This window comes from Balaenoptera acutorostrata, chromosome X, assembly GCF_949987535.1.
Source record: "Balaenoptera acutorostrata chromosome X, mBalAcu1.1, whole genome shotgun sequence".
In the NCBI taxonomy this organism is placed as follows: Eukaryota; Metazoa; Chordata; class Mammalia; order Artiodactyla; family Balaenopteridae; genus Balaenoptera; species Balaenoptera acutorostrata.
Window position 1 is genome coordinate 103,726,707 of NC_080085.1, and position 22,272 is coordinate 103,748,978.

The 22,272-nt window shown below is 40.7% G+C and overlaps 1 protein-coding gene across 3 annotated transcripts in view; it reads left to right on the top strand.

Moving 5' to 3' along the window:
• DOCK11 (dedicator of cytokinesis 11) overlaps window positions 1-22,272 on the top strand; it is a 185,764-nt gene that overhangs the window by 73,057 nt on the left and 90,435 nt on the right. For 2 of the 3 annotated variants that reach the window (XM_057538105.1, XM_057538107.1), the window contains exons 15-22: window positions 2,183-2,305; window positions 2,509-2,585; window positions 5,196-5,380; window positions 5,469-5,534; window positions 7,289-7,381; window positions 9,373-9,496; window positions 20,828-20,949; window positions 21,566-21,652. In XM_057538105.1, coding sequence (XP_057394088.1) covers window positions 2,183-2,305; window positions 2,509-2,585; window positions 5,196-5,380; window positions 5,469-5,534; window positions 7,289-7,381; window positions 9,373-9,496; window positions 20,828-20,949; window positions 21,566-21,652 — 877 coding nt within the window. The remainder of the gene's footprint in view (window positions 1-2,182; window positions 2,306-2,508; window positions 2,586-5,195; window positions 5,381-5,468; window positions 5,535-7,288; window positions 7,382-9,372; window positions 9,497-20,827; window positions 20,950-21,565; window positions 21,653-22,272) is intronic. The other variant, XM_057538106.1, reaches the window with a different exon arrangement.

Genomic DNA, 22,272 nt, shown 5'->3' on the forward strand with positions numbered 1-22,272 from the left:
ACAAGTTCACTGGCTTGTTTGTGGTATAGCCTGTACAGCTCACTGGAACTTCTGGGGAAAGGGCACCATGTTCTGAATAATTCAATCAGTTACGTTCAGTGGGTGCTGAGGAGTAGCATAAGGATAGGAGATTCTAAGTTAACTCTTCTGTCACTATTTACAATCATTTCATTTGGGGGAAGGTCTCAAAATGCATTGTATGTTGGTAGATGAAAAGACACCTTGTCCTTGTTTTGCAGACTGGTAAGAATGATAGCCAAGGATAGGTCAAGGGCAAAGAGTAGTGGAGGGTGGTATATTTAGGCATTATAGAAGGTGAAATATGGCCTGTAAATATAAGCATACTTAGTGATGCTCCAGCTGCTGCTGCTGTTATTATTTATAGGAATTAAGTGCTCAGTGTATAAGGCAGAGGTCTAAGTGTTTAATGTATACTTCCTTAAGAGGTGGGTATTGGGACTTCCCTGGTGCTCCAGTGGGTAAGACTCTGCGCTCCCAATGCAGGGGGCCCAGGTTCGATCCCTGGTCAGGGAACTAGATCCCGCATGCCGCAACTAAAAAAAAAAAAAAAAAGATCCTGAATGCGGCAACGAAGATCCTGCACACCGCAACTAAGACCCGGTGCAGCCAAACAAACAAACAAACAAATAAATAAATACCTACATACATACATACCCCCCCCCCAAAAAAAAAGAGGTGGGTAGTATTCTCCCCCATCTTAGAGACGAGGAAATTGAGTCACTGAAGTAAAAAAAAAAAAATCCTTGCCCAAGTTCACATGGCATGTGTGTGAGTAAGGCCTAGCGCTCATGGCATCTGAGTTCAGAGCCCACTCTGGACACCTGTGGCACACTGCCCCCCGCCCCCCTTCAGGCCATAGCAGTAGCTGCTTGATGCTGATTTGCCAGTAGAAAAATAAATTTTAAAATCTTCAAAGTTAGAAGCTTTGCTCCTCAGTTCTGATGTGGAATTATGCTGTTTTTTTCTTCCTGAATTATTTTGGTTGTCAGCAGTAGCAGGACCTCACTCTAAAGGCTTGGCTGGGGTATTTAAAAAATGTGTGATAAACCCCTGTTTACTGAAAATAAAGGAGGTATGCTTAGAAGTAGGAACAATAGTTAATGCCTATAACCACATTTTCAGAGGTTCTGCTAGGGGGAATTGTGCTTCTGGCCATAGCTGCTTCCAGTGTGTTGGGTGCTTGTACATTACTTCCCGATTTAGCAGTAAAATAGCTGCTTGAAAAATGGAAGAAGGGGAGGGGGAGGGAATAATTCCAATTCATATTGGAAACTTTACATATATATTGTAGACTCTATAAATTGATCTTAAATATCTGATTCAATTTTTATCAACTTTATTGAGAGAGAATTTACCTTTGATTAAAATTCACATTTTATATGTCCAACTTGGTGAATTTTCACAGATATTTACAGTCATAAAACTACCACCCCAACCAAGATATAGAACATGTCTATCACTCCAGAGAATTTCCTTATATTCCTGTCCAGTCAGCCATCCCACCCACACCCAGGCAACCACTGACCTTAGATGACTTTTACCTATTCTAGACTATCATATAAATGGAATCATGCAGTATGTATTCTTGCATTTGGTTTCTTTTTTTTTTTTTTTTTTTGATGTGGACCATTTTTGAAGTCTTTATTGAATTTGTTACAGTATTGCTTCTGTTTCATGTTTTGGTTTTTTGGCCACGAGACATGTGGGATCTTACCTCCCCGACCAGGGATGGAACCCGCACCCCCTGTATTGGAAGGAGAAGTGTTAACCACTGGACCACCAGGGAAGTCCCTTGCATTTGGTTTCTTATGCTCAATCTGTTTTTGAGTTTCATCCATAATGTTGTATCAGTTGTTCATTTTGAGTAGTATTCCATTGTAAGAATATACCACGATTTGTTTATTCACCTGTTGATGAATGTCTGGGTGGTTGCCAGTTTGGGGCTATAACAAATAAATCTGCTGTGAACGTTCAAGTACCATGTGGAAATATGCCTAGGAGTGGAATTGCAGGATCAGAGGGTAGGTGTATGCTTAACTTCAGGAGAAGCTGCCAAATTATGTTCCAAAATAGTTTCACCATTTTATACTCCCACCACCGCTATTTTATCTTAATTTATCAATACTTTCGAGTTAAAAAACCCCTTCTGTTCCTGTTTTAGACCCATTTTCAAAGATATTCAAGGTTCTCTGGACCTGGATGGGAGATTTTCTCCTTTGTATAAACAAGACAGTAGCAAGCTTTCAAATGAAGACATTCTCAAGTTGCTCTCGGAATACAAGAAGTAAGTGTTTTGGAGTTACTGCAGTAAATCAGTATAATAGATGAATTATAATTTCTTCAAATTCTGAATGTGAGTCATATATGGGAAAAACCAAATGCTTCGGAGCATTTGGATTTGGAAGCATTTGGAAGTTTGGATAAAGTGTAACCAATGCACTTCTTAATCATATTTTTAAGTATAAAATATTCTTATTTTACACCTAGGCCAGAGAAGACCAAGTTGCAGATTATTCCTGGGCAGCTAAACATCACAGTAGAATGTGTTCCTGTGGACTTATCAAGTAAGAACTTACATATTGCAAATAAGCCTACAGAGTTATGCTTGAATCTCAGGTTTTTATCTTCTCAGTGTTTTTCTTGAGGTTTACATGGTATATTAGTTTCCTAGGGCTGCTGTAAGAAAGTATTACAAACTGGGTGGCTTAAAACGACAAATTTATTCTCTTGTGGTTCTAGAGGCTAGAAGTCAAAATCAGGGTGTCAGCAGGGCCATGCTCCCTCTGAATGCTCTAAGGAAGAACCATTCCTTGCCTCTTCCTAGCTTCTAGTGGCTGCTGACTATCCTTGGCATCCTTTGGCTTGTAGCTGCATCGCTCCAATCTCTGCCTCTGTCCTCACATGGCCTTCTATTAAGAGCACCAGTCATTGGATTTAGGGCCCACCTTAATCCATTATGATCTCATCCTAACTAAGTACATCTGCCAAGACCCTATTTCCAAATAAGGTCACATTCTGAGCTTCTAGTGGACATGAATTTTGGTGGGACACTGTTCAACCCAGGACACGTGGTAAATAGTTACAGATTAGGAAGTGAATTAAGTTGATTTTATCAGGTGCTGTTTCATGTATTATATATGATGTTGTGAGTGCTCCAGTGAGTTTCTGCTCCTTTTGCCTTGGATAAGTTTCATCAACGAAGGGATCCAAAAGGAGGAGAATCTCTTTTCTTGTCTAAAGAATCTATGATCTCAGGAGACACAAAAGACAATTTGCAGGAAATAAAATGACTTGTAAATAATTTTAAAATGTCCAATCTCAGTAATTATGCCACTAACACAAAGGTAAACATTTAAGCATTATGATGTTTTTGTTCATCTATCAGATTTACAAAAATGAAGTGGAACTGTCTAATGCTGGCTAGGTTTTGGCCAGGCACCGTCCCCCATCATGAGTAGGAATACAATTTGGCAGTAGATATCCATGAATGTCCGTAACTAAGGCATTCAATTTCTGAGATTCTATCTAGCCATTTATTCACCGAATAAGCATTTATTGAGTAAACTTTATTGAATACTTACCAGATGCTTTGAAAGTATGGAGATTACAGTCTAGAAGGAATGACAGACATTAAACAAGAAAACAAATAAATGAATAATTTCAGTCTGTGGTTGGGCAGGCTGCTTTAAAAAGGGTGGCCAATGAAGGCTCACCATGTGACCCAGCCAGCATGTGGTGATTGGGACTGTACATTCTGCTCTGAGGGTGTCACATATGTAAAGATCTTGAGGGTGGGAGCTAGCTTGGTTTATATGAACAGAAACGGAGCCAATGTGGCTCTAGTGTAGTGTGTGACGGGCACAAGGGAGAGTAGGAGATGAAGTAGGAGAAGTAGGAAAAATCACGTCATGTAGAGAATTGTAAAGACCATGGTAACTCCTTAAAAGACTGAATTTCATTCCAAGTACCATGAGAAGTCACGAAAAGATTGAAGTAGGAGAGTGGCAATTGACATTTTAAAACATCTAAGAGTACAATGGATTATTTTTTTCCTAAAGAAATAATTTGAAGTGTAAACAGGAGTTTATGCATAAAGGTGTTCTTTGCAGTGTTGTTTATATGGGGCGGGGGGATTTGGAAACAACCAGAGCCCAGCACTGTCAGTGTGGTTAAGGCAATTATGGTATCCAGATACCATGAAACTTTATGCAGCTATGAAAAATAATGTTTACAAAAAATTCATGAAATAAGACATCAGATAAAACGCCAAATAAAACCAGGATAAAGTTCTGTATACAGTGGGATTTTTGTGTTGTTATATAAAACATGCATAAGAAGAAGACTAGAAGAAAATATGCCAAAATATTAGCAGTAGTTATCTCTGGGTAGTGAAATGATCACTTGTTTCTTTGTACCTTTACTCTATACCGCCAGATATTCTGTTGTAAGTATCGCTATAATAGAAAACCAAACCGAACGAAAAATATTGTGTCCTCAGGTCTGGCTCTCCGGGGTCTTCCTTCTCCATCAGTATTGCTCTGCAGCAAGGACCAGCAGTCTTAGAGCCCCTTAAGTGTATGAATAACCTTTACTACAAGGGGCTACCTCAATAACATGTGCTTCTACACCTCTCTGAGGCTTTGTGTTTTCCACTTTCGGGAGGATTGAATTTATCATTGGTAACACATCATAAGATTTGTAGTTTCAAAAGTCTGCCATTATTTCTTAAGTGAAAATTTGCACCTGCACCAAGTTAACTTTTTAAGAATGACTAGCCATGAGCTAATTGGCATAAATTTACTGTTACTTCCCTGATACCAATAGAAATTTGCAGTGAAAGCTAAATTGCAGTCACAGGAGGCAAAATGTAATGGATTTCTTTGCAGAGTTTAAATTTGTCAAAATTATGATGTGTTATATTTGGCAAATCACTCTACGTTGAGAATGAAATAGCAATCCACGTCTGGTTTGAAGGGTTTCACTAAAATCAGCATCAGGCTACTTACTCCTACTTGTTCTTCTGGGTTCTTAAAGTGGTTGTATAACTTTTTGTCAATCACTAAGAATTCTATTTGTTAAACTGCTCTTTGAGAACACAAATCATGTATATTTTTATAAATGCAGGAATGTGTTAATGATTGTTATATCTTTGCCTGTTCTTTTTTCTGCTGTAGACTGTATTACGTCTTCATATGTGCCCCTGAAGCCTTTTGAAAAGAATTGTCAAAATATTACTGTGGAAGTTGAAGAGTTTGTTCCAGAAATGACAAAATATTGTTATCCATTTACTATTTACAAAAACCATCTATATGTATATCCCTTGCAGTTAAAATACGATAGCCAGAAAACATTTGCCAAGGTACACAGTGTAAACTATATATTTTGGGGTGTAAAATGTTATTTATAATTTTGTTTTGTCACTCATTTTGAATGATGAATCATTTTAGGCAAGGAACATCGCAGTCTGTGTGGAATTCCGGGATTCAGATGAAAGTGACGCTAGCGCTCTAAAGGTTTGTTTGTGATATCGATAAGCATGCATTTTTAGTAGAGATAGAGATTTTGGTACTCGGTAGTTCCATATGCTAAGTTTAATGTGTTTAAACGTCAAAGAAAATGTACTAATGTGACAAATGTTATATCGTCTTCTCTACTCCTACACATTAACTACAAGAATGCGTTAAATACTAAGAAATAACAAAATGAGTTAGGAGCATATATAGCTTTAAAAATGGGTAAGCTTCATATGCCAGATTTTTGCCTTTGCTCCACTTTGATTTTGCATTGTTCCAATGCCCAGTCACAAGGTCGTTTTCTCCTATGACCTGACAGCTTATAACGGTACCATCAGGGGAGTTTAAACTCCTTTCTCCTTGAAACCTGAACGGGCTTCGAGCTGACAGAAGCACAGCATAACTGCTTTGATCTGAGATATGACTTCTAGTCTCTGGCTGCCAAATGGTGCCTCCAAACTTGAATTAGTGATCTACGAAAAGCATCTCAACATTATCTAATACCGCAATCCTTAAATACCTGTCACTTCACAGTGCCCTTACATTTTCACTCTTCATAGCCGCTTTTTACTTTTGGCTCTTTAGCCCATTAATCAGAGGCCTGAGAGAGAAGTCAGACCTTCTAGCCATCACAAAGTGTTTATCTGGCTTCCCAACTTCTCTAGCTTGAGCCTAAATCAGACAGATGGATGGCAAATCTTCCACTTAAACCACCTCGGGAAAGAGGCTGGAATAGCCCCGATTAAGTCATTGAATGTTTAATAGCTCTGACCTTTGAAAAAGAGAGTTTTTTCACAGAGAAAGCTAAGTTAAATTAAGAATTAGCTGGCTCAAATTAGGTGTATGTTCTCTGATTCTTCCTTCAGTGGAGATGAGAATAACTTTTTCTTCACCCCCATGCGGTATCCTTTTGTATACTTAAAGATTCTTAGGTTACCTCTCCGCAGTGCCTGCAAATTGCCTTCATGACCATATTTAGGGAGAGCTGGCGTTGCACTCATGCGGAGTGTCACTTTCATTTCTTAGCTGGCCCGGAGGCTAGCTCTGAAGTACCCGAGTGAGGCAGTTAGGACCTTGGCACAGTGACTCCATATATTCATCCTTGAACTTATTAGGCCTATGGAAGTGAAAAACTCACACTAGAAATGAAATCGGATCTTTCCATGGAACCATAGAAAGCCCTCCATTAATTTTATTGGTGTAACAGCAAGCCGGTGACTCTTAAACTGTGGCTCATTAAGTGAGAGAACAGTAAGCTAGTCTGTAGCTTAATGGACATTCAATTTCTAATCCCTCGAGGCTAGGAATGGATCTGCTGTTGGTTCTGTTTTGTTAACTCCTCGCCTTACCCACTGCACAGCGAGCATTCAGCAAATGTTGCTGACCGACTGAGGGGGAGCTTCTCATATTAAGAAGTGCAAATAGCACGAGAGAAGTAAGCTTTCCAGGCCTGGTTGGAGAGTGTTTCCCTTCTGAATGATTAGAAGTGTTCAGCCTCTTACTGTCAGCTAGGTTGGAATTATATTTCTCAGATGGCCGGAAATTCAGAAGCATCCATGCAGCCAAGTAAGGCGATGTCTGGGGTGGTGTCTGGAGTGACTGTAAATGATTTGGAATTTACAGGTTCATGGTGAGAGCCCGGTGGGCTTGGCTGTGACCCTGGGCTCACAGATGCCTCTGACTGTATGTGGTTCCCTAGCATCATGTTTAAAGAGTGGCACTGAGAGCGGTGACTCTGTTTCCTTCTTTTGCAGTGTATTTATGGAAAACCTGCGGGGCCTGTTTTTACCACAAACGCTTATGCTGTTGTCTCGCATCACAACCAAAATCCAGAGTTCTATGATGAGGTAAAACGCGTTATTTTGATGTTTACAAAACGCAGTGGTGGCTCTTCTTTTTCTCTTTGAATCATTTCCAATATTGTGTCTGCATTTTCACTCCCTGAATGTTTTGTCCCATGAAAATAGAAAATGTCACATCAGAAAGAGGGGCCACTGCCCTGAAGGGGCTCTGGCGTGAGATAATGTAGGAAACAGACACCACACTGGAATGGGGATTCTAGCCCTTACCTTGACAACAACTGGCTCTGTGACCTTGAACAAGTCACTTCCCCTTTCTGAGTCTCCATTTCCAAAGCTTTAAAATAAGAAATTTAGAAGGGATTTTCTGAAGGTGCTTTTAGCTCTTTCTTCCTGTGGTTCTGTGTGGGAGGGTACAGCCTCCCTGTAAGTGAAATGCTCCGAGAGACACAGCGGCGTGGCTGGGTCCCCAGAATCCCGTTGGCTGCACTAAATGCCGCAGCGCAATGTAGACAGAGGGGGCTGGCGCGGTCTCCCGGCCTCCGAGCGCCCTTCCTCAGTCTGCCTTTCTGACTCTGTCCCTGCCTCTCCTTCCTTCTTCCCACTTCTCTATCTCTATGTCTCTGTGTCCTTTCCAGTGTCTCTCTTAGTGTCTCTGTCACAGCCTCTTCTCGTCTGTGTGTAGCCAGCTTATCCAAATCCGCAGACTGCTTTTGATGGCTGCATGTCTCCATGGAACCTGGATGTGCATCCCAGGCCAGAAGCTCTGCTGTTTCTGCTTCTCAGGCTCCACGTCTCCATCCCTGGCTTGGTCTGAAACCATCCCCCGTGCTGTCCTGATCTCCCCAGGCCCAGCTGCTGTTGTATGGAGGCCTTAAACCCCAGCCCGAGGCTCACTCATTCCTTCTCAGTCCACTGCCCCTACTTTCTCCGGGGATGGAGAGGAGGGTAGTGGGACTTTGCATTTTGGCCACCCAGGGAGGGAGTATGTCCATATTGATGTGCAGCAGAGCATTAGATACCCAGATGGTCTGGATGCTGTGAATAGGCATATTCTGTGGTGAAATATACCTACAACAGAAATTAGTTATAACACCAAAACGATGCCTTGTGTGAATGATAATTAGGCCAGATGTCCCATCACCAAGCTGTTTAATACATCCCTCTCTATAACCAATGTCAGTCAGTAGAGAAAACTTGTTCATGTAGTAAGTAGTCCACATTATCTTTAGGGAGTCAGAAATGGACTTTTCAAGCATTCACTATATATTAACCAGGAAAGTGAGTGTGAGCATGTGTGTATGTTTGCATGTGTTCTTGTATGTGTCCACGTATGTGTGTTAAATCAATTAAATCTGTAATCTGTCTCCCATATACTTCCCAGAAGGCATTACAAACAGGCAGTTGGGTTCTGACTGGAAAAGTACTTGCAATGCTTGTATTAAAGTATTAATTTTTAGTATTAAATTCGTGTGTCAGGATGATACTTTTTATTTATTCAAGAGTAAGGTTGTGTTTTTCTTCTAAAGAAATTTATATAAACTGTAATTTGTGGATCCCATAATAACACAATGACTTTTTGCATGTTTATTTGTAAAGGCTTAATTTTTTCTTCATGCAGAGGAGGGCAGTGATTTCGAAAAAAGCAGCCTTTCAAATTCAATGCACATTGTAGATGGATTGCATTCACTGACTCACACTGAGTTACAGAGTATCCCTGGGCTGTAAGGATGTGGTTTTGATCCAGTGTTTCAGAAAATCCTGCTGCAAAGTTGAATCCAGGAGAATCCACTGGACTCTCCAGCAAAAGTAATAAATCAGCCCTCACAACCCAAGAGAATATTGTTGTCAAACTGTGAAACTGACCAGAAAAGCATTTGGAGTATATTTAAATCATATCTATTGTTTGACCACTTGGCCTGTGATTTAGAAAAGTATGTCACTGGAAAAGTATGATGAAACAGAGCTAAAGGTCTGACAGTCCAGCTTGACAATGAAAACAAAACAAAACGCTATGTGTAATTTTGCTTTCATTTCAGATTAAAATTGAGCTTCCCATTCACCTGCATCAAAAACATCATTTGCTTTTCACTTTTTATCATGTAAGTTGTGAAATTAACACAAAGGGAACAACCAAAAAGCAGGATACAGTTGAAACTCCAGGTACGTGTGCTCTTTAAATGTCTCTCTCTAGACCTATTTGAAATTGAGTCATCTTGGCTATATATAACCTCTTTTCATCGAGGTACAGACCACTTCCCCTCACCAAAAAGTACATTTCTGAGTTAAAAGTTCATTGGTGAAAGATGAATTATATGTTCGTTTTATCATTACTTCTACTCAACGTCATGTCCAAATGCTTGCCAGTGTACTTAGACTACCATAGGCAACGTAAAGTAATATTGCCCCTCTCAGAGAGAAACCCATATTGTGATGCAGTGTTTTTGTTATTTCTTTCACATAGAATAGCCCAGCAACCAGAATTTTCCAGTTCTGCTCACTGAGAAGAGGGACGTGAGCCCAGAGCCATGGGCGTTTTTGAACCTGAGGGAGATTGGGGTTCTAGTGAGAGGAGGACAGCTCTAACAAACTTGAATAAGCTTTGGTAGTAAAGCTCCAGTCATGGTCTCGTTCAGCAAGGCTTTAGATAAGCCAATGGGAAGCATCCTTAGGAGAATATAGAAGGCCCTAAGAACATGGCCCGTGCCACACCCACTGTATCAATATCAGCACTCCCTGGGATTCAGATCCAAGCTAGCCTGGACCAGTCTTTATTTAATGTAATTTATTTATTTATTTTTTATTTTTTTAACATCTTTACTGGAGTATAATTGCTTTACAATGGTGTGTTAGTTTCTGCTTTATAACAAAGTGAATCAGTTATACATATACATATGTTCCCATATCTCTTCCCTCTTGCGTCTCCCTCCCTCCCACCCTCCCTATCCCACCCCTCTAGGTGGTCAGAAAGCACAGAGCTGATCTCCCTGTGCTATGCGGCTGCTTCCCATTAGCTATCTATTTTACGTTTGGTAGTGTTTATATGTCCATGCCACTCTCTCACTTTGTCACAGCTTACAGTTCCCCCTCCCCGTATCCTCAAGTCCATTCTCTAGTAGGTCTGTGTCTTTATTCCCATCTTGCCCCTAGGTTCTTCATGACCTTTTTTTTTTCCCTCAGATTCCATATATATGTGTTAGCATACGGTATTTGTTTATCTCTTTCTGACTTACTTCACTCTGTATGACAGACTCTAGGTCCATCCACCTCACTACAAATAACACAATTTTGTTTCTTTTTATGGCTGTGTAATATATATGCCACACCTTCTTTATCCATTCATCTGTTGATGGACACTTAGGTTGCTTACATGTCCTGGCTATTATAAATAGAGCTGCAATGAACATTGTGGTACATGATTCTTTTTGAATTATGGTTTTCTCAGGGTATATGCCCAGTAGTGGGATTGCTGGGTTATATGGTAGTTCTATTTTTAGTTTTTTAAGGAACCTCCATACTGTTCTCCATAGTGGCTATATCAATTTACATTCCCACCAACAGTGCAAGAGGGTTCCCTTTTCTCCACACCCTCTCCAGCATTTATTGTTTGTAGATTTTTTTATGATGGCCATTCTGATTGGAGTAAGATGATATCTCATTGTAGTTTTGATTTGCATTATTCTAATGATTAATGATGTTGAGCATTCTTTCATGTGTTTGTTGGCAATCTGTCTATCTTCTTTGGAGAAATGTCTATTTAGGTCTTCTGCCCATTTTTGGATTGGGTTGTTTGTTTTTTTGATATTGAGCTGCATGAGCTGCTTGTAAATTTTGGAGATTAATCCTTTGTCAGTTGCTTCATTTGCAAATATTTTCTCCCATTCTGAGGGTTGTCTTTTCGTCTTGTTTATGGTTTCCTTTGCTGAGCAAAAGCTTTTAAGTTTCATTAGGTCCCGTTTGTTTATTTTTGTTTTTATTTCCATTTCTCTAGGAGGTGGGTCAAAAAGGATCTTGCTGTGATTTAGGTCATAGAGTGTTCTGCCTATGTTTTCCTCTAAGAGTTTGATAGTGTCTGGCCTTACATTTAGGTCTTTAATCCATTTTGAGTTTATATTTGTGTATGGTGTTAGGGAGTGTTCTAATTTCGTTCTTTTACATGTAGCTATCCAGTTTTCCCAGCACCACTTATTGAAGAGGCTGTCTTTTCTCCATGGTATATTCTTGCCTCCTTTATCAAAGATAAGGTGACCATATGTGCGTGGGTTTATCTCTTGGCTTTCTGTCCTGTTTCATTGATCTATATTTCTGTTTTTGTGCCAGTACCATATTGTCTTGATGACTGTAGTTGTGTAGTATAGTCTGAAGTCTGGGAGCCTGATTCCTCCACTCCGTTTTTCGTTCTCAAGATTGCTTTGGCTATTCGGGGTCTTTTGTGTTTCCATACAAATTGTGAAATTTTTTGTTCTAGTTCTGTGAAAAATGCCAGTGGTAGTTTGATAGGGATTGCATTGAATCTGTAGATTGCTTTGGGTAGTATAGTCATTTTCACAATGTTGATTCTTCCAATACAAGAACATGGTATATCTCTCCATCTGTTTGTATCATCTTTAATTTCTTTGATCAGTGTCTTAGAGTTTTCTGCATACAGGTCTTTTGTCTCCTTAGGTAGGTTTATTCCTAGATATTTTATTCTTTTTGTTGCAATGGTAAATGGGAGTGTTTTCTTAATTTCATTTTCAGATTTTTCATCGTTAGTGTATAGGAATGCAAGAGATTTCTGTGCATTAATTTTGTATCCTGCTACTTTACCAAATTCATTGATTAGCTCTAGTAGTTTTCTGGTAGCATTTTTAGGATTCTCTATGTATAGTATCATGTCATCTGCAAACAGTGACAGCTTTACTTCTTCTTTTCCAATTTGGATTCCTTTTATTTCTTTTTCTTCTCTGATTGCTGTGGCTGAAACTTCCAAAACTATGTTGAATAATAGTGGTGAGAGTGGGCAACCTTGTCTTGTTCCTGATCTTAGTGGAAATGGTTTCAGTTTTTCACCACTGAGGATGATGTTGGCTGTGGGTTTGTCATATATGGCCTTTATTATGTTGAGGTAAGTTCCCTCTATGCCTACTTTCTGGAGGGTTTTTATCATAAATCGGTGTTGAATTTTGTCGAAAGCTTTCTCTGCATATATTGAGATGATCATATGGTTTTTCTCCTTCAACTTGTTAATATGGTGTATCACATTGATTGATTTGCGTATATTGAAGAATCCTTGCATTCCTGGGATAAACCCCACTTGATAATGGTGTATGATCCTTTTAATGTGCTGTCGGATTCTGTTTGCTAATACTCTGTTGAGGATTTTTGCATCTGTGTTCATCATTGATATTGGCCTGTAGTTTTCTTTCTTTGTGACATCTTTGTCTGGTTTTGGTATCAGGGTGATGGTGGCCTTGTAGAATGAGTTTGGGAGTGCTCCTCCCTCTGCTATATTTTGGAAGAGTTTGAGAAGGATAGGTGTTAGCTCTTCTCTCAATGTTTGATAGAATTCGCCTGTGAAGCCATCTGGTCCTGGGCTTTTGTTTGCTGGAAGATTTTTAATCACAGTTTGAATTTCAGTGCTTGTGATTGGTCTGTTCCTATTTTCTATTTCTTCCTGGTTCAGTCTCGGCAGGTTGTGCATTTCTAAGAATTTGTCCATTTCTTCCAGGTTGTCCATTTTTTTGGCATATAGTTGCTTGTAGTAATCTCTCATGATCCTTTGTATTTCTGCAGTGTCAGTTGTTACTTCTCCACTTTCATTTCTAATTCTATTGATTTGAGTCTTCTCCCTATTTTTCTTGATGAGTCTGGCTAGTGGTTTGTCAATTTTGTTTATCTTCTCAAAGAACCAGCTTTTATTTTTATTGAGCTTTGCTATCGTTTCCTTCATTTCTGTTTCATTTATTTCTGATCTGATCTTTATGATTTCTTTCCTTCTGCTAACTTTGGGGTTTTTTTGTTCTTCTTTCTCTAATTGTTTTAGGTGTAAGGTTAGGTTGTTTGAGATGTTTCTTGTTTCTTAAGGTAAGATTGTATTGCTATAAACCTTCCCTCTTAGAACTGCTTTTGCTGCATCCCATAGGTTTTGGGTTGTCGTGTTTTCATTGTCATTTGTTTCTAGGTTTTTCTGATTTCCGCTTTGATTTCTTCAGTGATCTCTTGGTTATTAAGTAGTGTATTGTTTAGCCTCCCTGTGTTTGTATTTTTTACGGTTTTTTTCCTGTAATTGATATCTAGTCTCAGAGCGTTGTGGTCGGAAAAGATACTTGATACGATTTCAATTTTCTTAAGTTTACCAAGGCTTGATTTGTGACCCAAGATATGATCTATCTTGGAGAATGTTCCATGAGCACTTGACAAGAAAGTGTATTCTGTTGTTTTTGATGGAATGTCCTATAAATATCAATTAAGTCCATCTTATTTAATGTATCATTTAAAGCTTGTGTTTCCTTATTTATTTTCATTTTGGATGATCTGTCCATTGGTGAAAGTGAGGTGTTAAAGTCCCCTACTATGATTGTGTTACTGTCGATTTCCCCTTTTATGGCTGTTAGTATTTGCCTCATGTATCAAGGTGCTCCTATGTTGGGTGCATAAATATTTACAATTATTATATCTTCTTCTTGGATTGATCCCTTGATCATTATGTAGTGTCCTTCTTTGCCTCTTGTAATAGTCTTTGTTGTAAAGTCTATTTTTTTCTGATATGAGAATTGCTACTCCAGCTTTCTTTTGATTTCCATTTGCATGGAATATCTTTTTCCATCCCCTCACTTTCAGTCTGTATGTGTCCCTAGGTCTGAAGTGGGTCTCTTGCAGACAGCATGTATACGGGTCTTGTTTTTGTATCCATTCAGCCAGTCTGTGTCTTTTGGTTGGAGCATTTAATCCATTTACATTTGAGGTAATTATCAATATGTATGTTCCTTTTCCCATTTTCTTAATTGTTTTGGGTTTGTTATTGTAGATCTTTTCCTTCTCTTGTGTTTCCTGCCTAGAGAAGTTCCTTTAGCATTTGTTGTAGAGCTGGTTTGGTGGTGCTGAATTCTGTTAGCTTTTGCTTGTCTGTAAAGGTTTTAATTTCTCTGTCAAATCTGAATGAGATCCTTGGTGGGTAGAGTAATCTTGGTTGTAGGTTTTTCTCTTTCATCACTTTAAATATGTCCTGCCACTCCCTTCTGGCTTGTAGAGTTTCTGCTGAAAGATCAGCTGTTAACCTTATGGGGATTCCCTTGTGTGTTATTTGTTGTTTTTCCCTTGCTGCTTTTAATATATTCTTTATATTTAATTTCTGATAGTTTGATTAATATGTGTCTTGGCGTGTTTCTCCTTGGATTTATCCTGTATGGGACTCTCTGTGCTTCCTGGACTTGATTAACTATTTGCTTTCCCATATTAGGGAAGTTTTCAACTATAATCTCTTCAAATATTTTGTCAGTCACTTTCTTTTTCTCTTCTTCTTCTGGGACCCCTATAATTCGAATGTTGGTGCGTTTAATGTTGTCCCAGAGGTCTTTGAGACTGTCCTCAATTCTTTTCATTTTTTTCTCTTTATTCTGCTCTGCAGTAATTATTTCCACTATTTTATCTTCCAGGTCACTTATCCATTCTTCTGCCTCAGTTATTCTGTTATCGATCCCTTCTAGAGAATTTTTAATTTCATTAATTGTGTTGTTCATCACTGTTTGTTTGCTCTTTAGTTCTTGTAGGTCCTTGTTAAAAGTTCCTTGTATTTTCTCCCTTCTATTTCCAAGATTTTGCATCATCTTTACTATCAGTATTCTGAATTCTTTTTCAGGTAGACTGCCTATTTCCTGTTCATTTGTTAGGTCTGGTGGGTTTTTACCTTGCTCCTTCATCTGTTGTGTGTTTTTCTGTCTTCTCAGTTTGCTTAACTTACTGTGTTTGGGGGTCTCCTTTTCGCAGGCTGCAGGTTCATAGTTCCCGTTGTTTTTGGTGTCTGTCCCCAGTGGCTAAGGTTGGTTCAGTGGGTTGTGTAGGCTTCCTGGTGGAGGGGACTAGTGCCTGTGTTCAGGTGGATGAGGCTGGATCTTGTCTTTCTGGTGGGCACATCCACGTCTGGTGGTGTGTTTTGGGGTGTCTGTGGCCTTATTATGATTTTAGGCAGCCTCTGTGCTAATGGATGGGGTTGTGTTCCTTTCTTTCTAGTTGTTTGGCATAGGCTGTCCTGTACTGTAGCTTGCTGGTCGTTGAGTGGAGCTGGGTCTTCGCATTGAGGTGGAGATCTCTGGGAGATTTTCGCCGTTTGGTATTACGTGGAGCTGGGAGGTCTCTTGTGGACCAGTGTCCTGAAGTTGGCTCTCTCAGCTCAGAGGCACAGCCCCGATGCCTGGCTGGAGCACCAAGAGCCTGTCCTCCACACAGCTCAGAATGAAAGGGAGAAAAAAAAGAAAGCAAGCAGAAGATAAAATAAAATAAAAGTTATTAAATAAAAAATAATTATTAAAATATTTTTAAAAAGTAATTAAAAAAAGAAAGAAAGAAGAGAGTAATCAAACCAAAAAACAAATCCACCAATGATAGCAAGCGATAAAAACTATACTAAAAAAAACAAAAAGACAAAAAAAACGGACAGACAGAACCCTAGGACAAATGGTAAAAGCAAAGCTCTACAGACAAAATCTCACCCAGAAGCATACACATATACACTCACAAAAAAAGGAAAAGGGGAAAAATTAATATATCCTGCTCCCAAAGTCCACCTCCTGAATTTGGGATGATTCGTTGTCTCTTCAGGTATTCCACAGATGCAGGGTACATCAAGTTGATTGTGGAGATTTAATCCGCTGCTCCTGAGGCTGCTGGGAGAGATTTCCCTTTCTCTTCTTTGTTCGCACAGCTCTCGGGGTTCAGCTTTGGATTTGGCCCCGCCCCTGCGTGTAGGTCGCCTGAGGGTGGCTGTTCCCGCTCAGACAGGACGGGGTTAAAGGAGCAGCTGCTTCGGGGGCTCTGCCTCACTCAGGCCGGGGGGAGGGAGGGGTATGGATGCGGGGTGAGCCTGCGGCGGCAGAGGCCGGCGTGACGTTGCACCAGCCCGAGGTGCGCCGTGTGTTCTCCCGGGGAAGTTGTCCCCGGATCACGGGACCCTGGCAGTGGCGGGCTGCACAGGCTCCCAGGAGGGAAGGTGTGGAGTGTGACCTGTGCTTGCACACAGGCTTCTTGGTGGCGGCAGCAGCAGCCTTAGCGTCTCATGCCCGTCTCGGGGGTCCGCGCTGATAGCCGCGTCTCACGCCCATCTCTGGAGCTCCTTTAGGTGTCGCTCTTAATCCTGTCTCCTTGCGCAGCAGGGAACAAAGAGGCAAGAAGAAAAAGTCTCTTGCCTCTTCGGCAGCTCCTGACTTTTTCCCGGACTCCCTCCCGGCCAGCTGTGGTGCACTAGCCCCCTTCAGGCTGTGTTCACGCAGCCAACCCCAGTCCTCTCCCTGGGATCTGACCTCCGAAGCCCGAGCCTCAGCTCCCAGCCCCCGCCCGCCCCGGCGGGTGAGCAGACAAGCCTCTCGGGCTGGTGAGTGCTGCTCGGCACCGAGCCTCTGTGCAGGAACCTCTCTGCTCTGCCCTCCGCACCCCTGTGGCTGCGCTCTCCTCCGTGGCTCCGAAGCTTCCCCCCTCTGCCACCCGCAGTCTCCTCCCGCGAAGGGGCTTCCTAGTGTGTGGAAACCTTTCCTCCTTCACAGCTCCCTCCCACTGGTGCAGGTCCCGTCCCTATTCTTTTGTCTCTGTTATTTCTTTTTCCTTTTGCCCTACCCAAGTACGTGGGGAGTTTCTTGCCTTTTGGGAGGTCTGAGCTCTTCTGCCAGCGTTCAGTGGGTGTTCTATAGGAGCAGTTCCACATGTAGATGTATTTCTTATGTATTTGTGGGGAGGAAGGTGATCTGCACGTCTTACTCTTCCGCCATCTTGAAGCTCCTCTCTATTTATTTATTTTTGGCTGCATTGGGTCTTCGTTGCTGCGCGCGGGCTTTCTCTAGTTGCAGTGAGAGGGGGCTACTCTTTGTTGCGGTGCACGGACTTCTCATTGCGGTGGCCTCTCTGGTTGTGGAGCACTGGCTCTAGGCGCGTGGGCTTCAGTAGTTGTGGCTCACGGGCTCTAGAGCCCAGGCTCAGTAGTTGTGGCACACGGGCTTAGTTGCTCCGCGGCATGTGGGATCTTCCTGGACCAGGGAGCGAACCCGTGTCCCCTGCACTGGCAGGCGGATTCTTAACCTTTGCACCACCAGAGAAGTCCCTGGACCAATCTTAAATTTGTTCATTTGTTCATTCACTCAGCACATATGTCTGCATATGTATTATGTACAAGATATTATAGGAGGTACTATGGAGAATACAGTGGAGAACCAAACATAGATCTCATCTTCAGTGAGCACATGATCTAGTAGGGGAAATGAGACCTATGTAGACATTTATAACACAAGATAGAAAGTAGTGGTTACCAAGAAAATGGCGCTGTGTGATGTCAGAGAAGAGTGAGTTATTACTTCAGCTGGTGGAGGGTCAAGTGGCTGGGAATTAGGTAAGGCTTCCAGGAGGAGATGGTGTTTGGGTGAGGCCTTAAAGGGCAGGGTAGAATTTGATAATGCAGTGATGGCAGGATGGTAGAGGATTTCAGGATGAAGGGACAGCTGGTACAGAGGCAGAGTATTGAGGGGTCTGGACAGGGAACCACAAGTAATTCAATAGGATCAAAGCACAGGGTACTGGAGAGGGAATCATAGGATGCCAGCTTGGAAAGGAAGCGTCAGATGGTGGAAAGCCCTGAATGCCAGGTTGTGGGTTTGATTTTATTCTGTTATCGATAAGGAAATACTGGAGGGTTGTAAACACCAGTAAGAGCTGTTTTGCAGGAAATCTAATCAGGCAGCAATATAATGGGTGAGGTGAGTTGGAGCAGGAAGAAGGAAGGAAGGAGGAAACACCAGTTAGGGGGCTATTTCTGAAGTTCAGGAGAGAAAGGGGGCCGCACTATGGCTGTAACGGGGGGGATGGAGGAAAAGAGAATTGCAGAGGAATATACTGTACCTGGCAAGTGATTGGCTACTAGAGAGATAATTCAAAGTTAGCACTGAAGTTTCAAAACTGGAAAGAAGGTATTGCCAGGTAGCAGAATTGTGGGTAGGGATGGTAGGTTTTGACTGATGTTGAGTTTGAGGTGCTGGTGAGACATCTGAGTGATGCCCGGCACACAGCAGGACTGAATATTAGGAAGTTCCCTTTGGGGATAGGGTGGTCCTCTTCTAGATCCCCATAGAAATTGCAGTTCATTCAGGGTAGGGACCTTGCAGGTTGAGAAGAAACCTGGCAGAATGATGAGAACCTATGACAGTGCACCTCCTGAGCAACAAATGACTATTTCCTTATCCAAATCCTAGACAGATAGGGCAAGATGCTTAGTGGAGTGTGAGATGGTTGTTCTATGTGCCACTCATCACTTTTAAAAAAAACATTAAAATTTTTTTTGAAGTATAGTTGATTTACAATGTTTCAGGTGTACAGCAAAGTGATTCAGTATATACACCTATATATATATATATATATATATATATATATATATATATATATATATATATATTCTTTTTCAGATTCTTTTCCATTATAGGTTATTACAAGATATTGAATATAGTTCCCTGTGCTATACAGTAGGTCCTAGTTGTTTATCTATTTTATATAGAGTAGTATGTATCTGTTAATCCCAAACTCCTAATTTATCCCTCCCTCCCCACCACTCATCACTTTTAACTGTCCATCCTTTAAGTGGCTTCACATCTTTGAGCTAGATGGCTTGTGCTTGACATTGTACCTTGATAGCTTCCAAGTGTGCTAGATGAGTTTTGACTGCAAGATACCCTTGGCCATGCTCTGATTGATTCACAGTGCAAAATGTTGCCCAAGCAATTCCATAGAGACAGAAAGGAGATCAGTGGTTGGCCGGGACTGGAAGAAGGGCAAATAGGGTGTGACTTCTAAGGGTATATGGAGTTCCTTTTTGGAGTGATGAAAAAGTTCTGGAATTAGATAGTGGCAATAGATGCACAGCTCTGTGAATATACTAAGAACCATTGAATTGTATACTTTAAATATTCAGTAGATGAATTGTATGGCATCTGAATTATATCTCAGTAAGAATTTCTATAAGGAAAAAAAAAACGTTGCCTAAGAAGAAGAAATATATTTTCCTTTTCCTACTTTCTGGACTGGAAACCTTTTGTCATTTGTCTAATTTTCAGTTTAACTACTTTGACAGAGTCCTTTTGCATGGTTTTTCTGCTCGTGTTACTTTCCTCTACTTTTTCTAAAAGAAGATCTCCGGGTAGAGCATTTCTGAAGTTGTACTAGTAAGATGCCCTTCAGGCATGTTTCAGCATCTGAGAAAGCCATTCAGTCTGCTTAGAGAAAGCAACATATTAGTCTCTTTAAGAATTAAAGCATTTGCCAAATTAAACACGTGAATGAAAACATTCTAACCAGATTTGTGTTGACTTAAGTGCTCACAGTGTAAACACATGCACGCGTGCACACACAGACACACACACACACGCACTTACGCAAAGTATTTCAAAGCATCAGAAAGCAACGGCTTTCAAAAGTACTCTCCAGCCAACACCCTCTCTCATATGCCAGAACTCAGTCCAGAGCAAGCTTTTTTACAGCTGAGTTATAAACACTTGAAGCCCAGAGTAATCTCTATAATGGAAATACTGACATCGCTTGACTTGAGCAACACAGATGGCTCTGGCTTTTTTAGCTAGAACATGATGAGTTTTCTAATAGGAAGCCAAGAGGCTCTTTGGGGTAGAACTGTTAAGAAATGTAGAGACTGGGAGGAAAATCTCTCAGTGGGTTGCAGTTGTAAGCACTGTGCCCTGGCTGCATTCTCCCACTACCCCTCTTCCTTCTGTAATCAGGAAAACTGCCCAGATAAATACGGCCTTGTATAAATATGGAATGTAACCTTGACTTGTGACCTTAATTTTCTGCAGTCCCTTGCTTACCCTAGGGTTGCTGGAAGCAACAATGGTGATTGTTGTTTCAGATATGAGACTCTGTAAGGATGGACGAGAGACATCTGAATCGTTTAAAAAATAAGTCTACCAAAAATTCTCCCCCAGTGTGTCAAAATAATGAAATTGATGCACTTTAAAAGTTTTTAAGTGTTTTGGTATATTAGCTCACTTTGGTCTCTCAATCACTCTGTTTGATAGAAGAGCTGTGTGTTGTTGTTCCCATCATTATAGTCAAGGAGGTAGCATGAATAACCTGTTAGTGGTCAGGCTAGGATTAGGAAGCAATCCAAACTCATTGTTCCTTCCCCAGTACTCGGATGCCCAACACCTGGACTCCCACATACAGACCTGCCCTGCTCCCCGGTGACCAGACATTGGTGTAGCTAACTGCATTTGCGATTTCATTTCTCATGGTTGTTTATTGTCTTGGCAGTTGGCTTTGCCTGGGTACCTTTGCTGAAGGATGGTAGAATCATCACATTTGAGCAGCAGCTGCCAGTTTCCGCTAATCTTCCCCCAGGCTACTTGAATCTGAATGATGCCGAATCAAGAAGGGTAGGAAAATATCTGTATTTGTTGAAGTAATCATGATGAAATGTTTTTTTTTCCCTTCTTTTTAAAAAACTGTATTGAAGTATAGTTGATTTACAGCGTTGTGTTAATTTCTGCTGTCCAGCAAAGTGATTCAGTTATACATATATGATGAAATGTTTAAAAAGTAGAATACCGTTGGCATAGTCGATAGTTTGGTCTGGTTGATAGCTACTCAGAGTGTGGTTTGAGGGCTGGTGCTGGTCCACGACAAAGATAAGTATAGAAAATGAGTATTGAGAAGTTTGTATAATAGTTTGACAAAGTAACCTCATGTCTGTTGATTCTAATAATGATTTTTAAAATGGGACTTCGATTTTGTGCATCATGAAAAGAATTCATTTCTTTAGTAATTTTTATTGTCATTTGGAAAAGTATCAGCCTGCAAAGGATTGGAAATTCAAAATGGTTTAGGATACATTTATTCTAAAGGCAGGTTATTTTCTCCAATAATTCCCTATGTGTGAAACTAACACATTTGTTTCTGAAAGAAAATGTTGAAATGCATAAAGGTGTTATATGTTGCTCATCTATCCATTGCTATGGTACAGAAACTCATGTGTGTATTTTCTCTTCACAGCAGTCTAATGTGGATATTAAGTGGGTAGATGGTGCAAAGCCTTTGTTGAAGATTAAAAGTCACTTGGAGTCTACCATTTATACTCAAGTAAGTTGCATCACCTGAATTTTGTCAATTTTAATACTTGAGTGTATTTCTGGATTAACACAGACTATATTCGATTCTACAGCCTTAGAGAAGTTGTGGCCTGAAAGACTTTCTCATTAGTAATAACATCATTCTTAATAATAGCTCAAATTTAAAAATTCTTCTCAAATTACCAAATCCTTTTACCTATTAATGCCCTTTTTCTGTTTCAGGATTCTATCTAGTATAGCGTGTTACATTTAGTTGTCATGTCTCCTTAGGCTCTTCTTGGCGGTGACAAGTTCCAAGACTTTCCTTGTTTTTGGTCACCTTGTCAGTTTTCAGGACTACTGGTATTTTGTAGGATGCCCCTCTGTTGGGATTTGTCTGACATTTTTCTCATGGTTAAACTAGAGTTGAACACAGAAATTTGCAGTCAGTGGATCATGGCTGGCTACTACAGTTTGCTCTTAGCCTCGACATCCATGAAATTAGGATCAAATATCTGTGAGACGCCTCAAGCACAGTTTGAAAAATCACGGGTGGAGAAGGTGAAGTCCACGCTCTTTGGTGTGGCCTACAAGGTCCCTCTCAATTCCCCCTGCCCACTTCATCATTTTAGAGGAAAAGAAGCCGAGGCT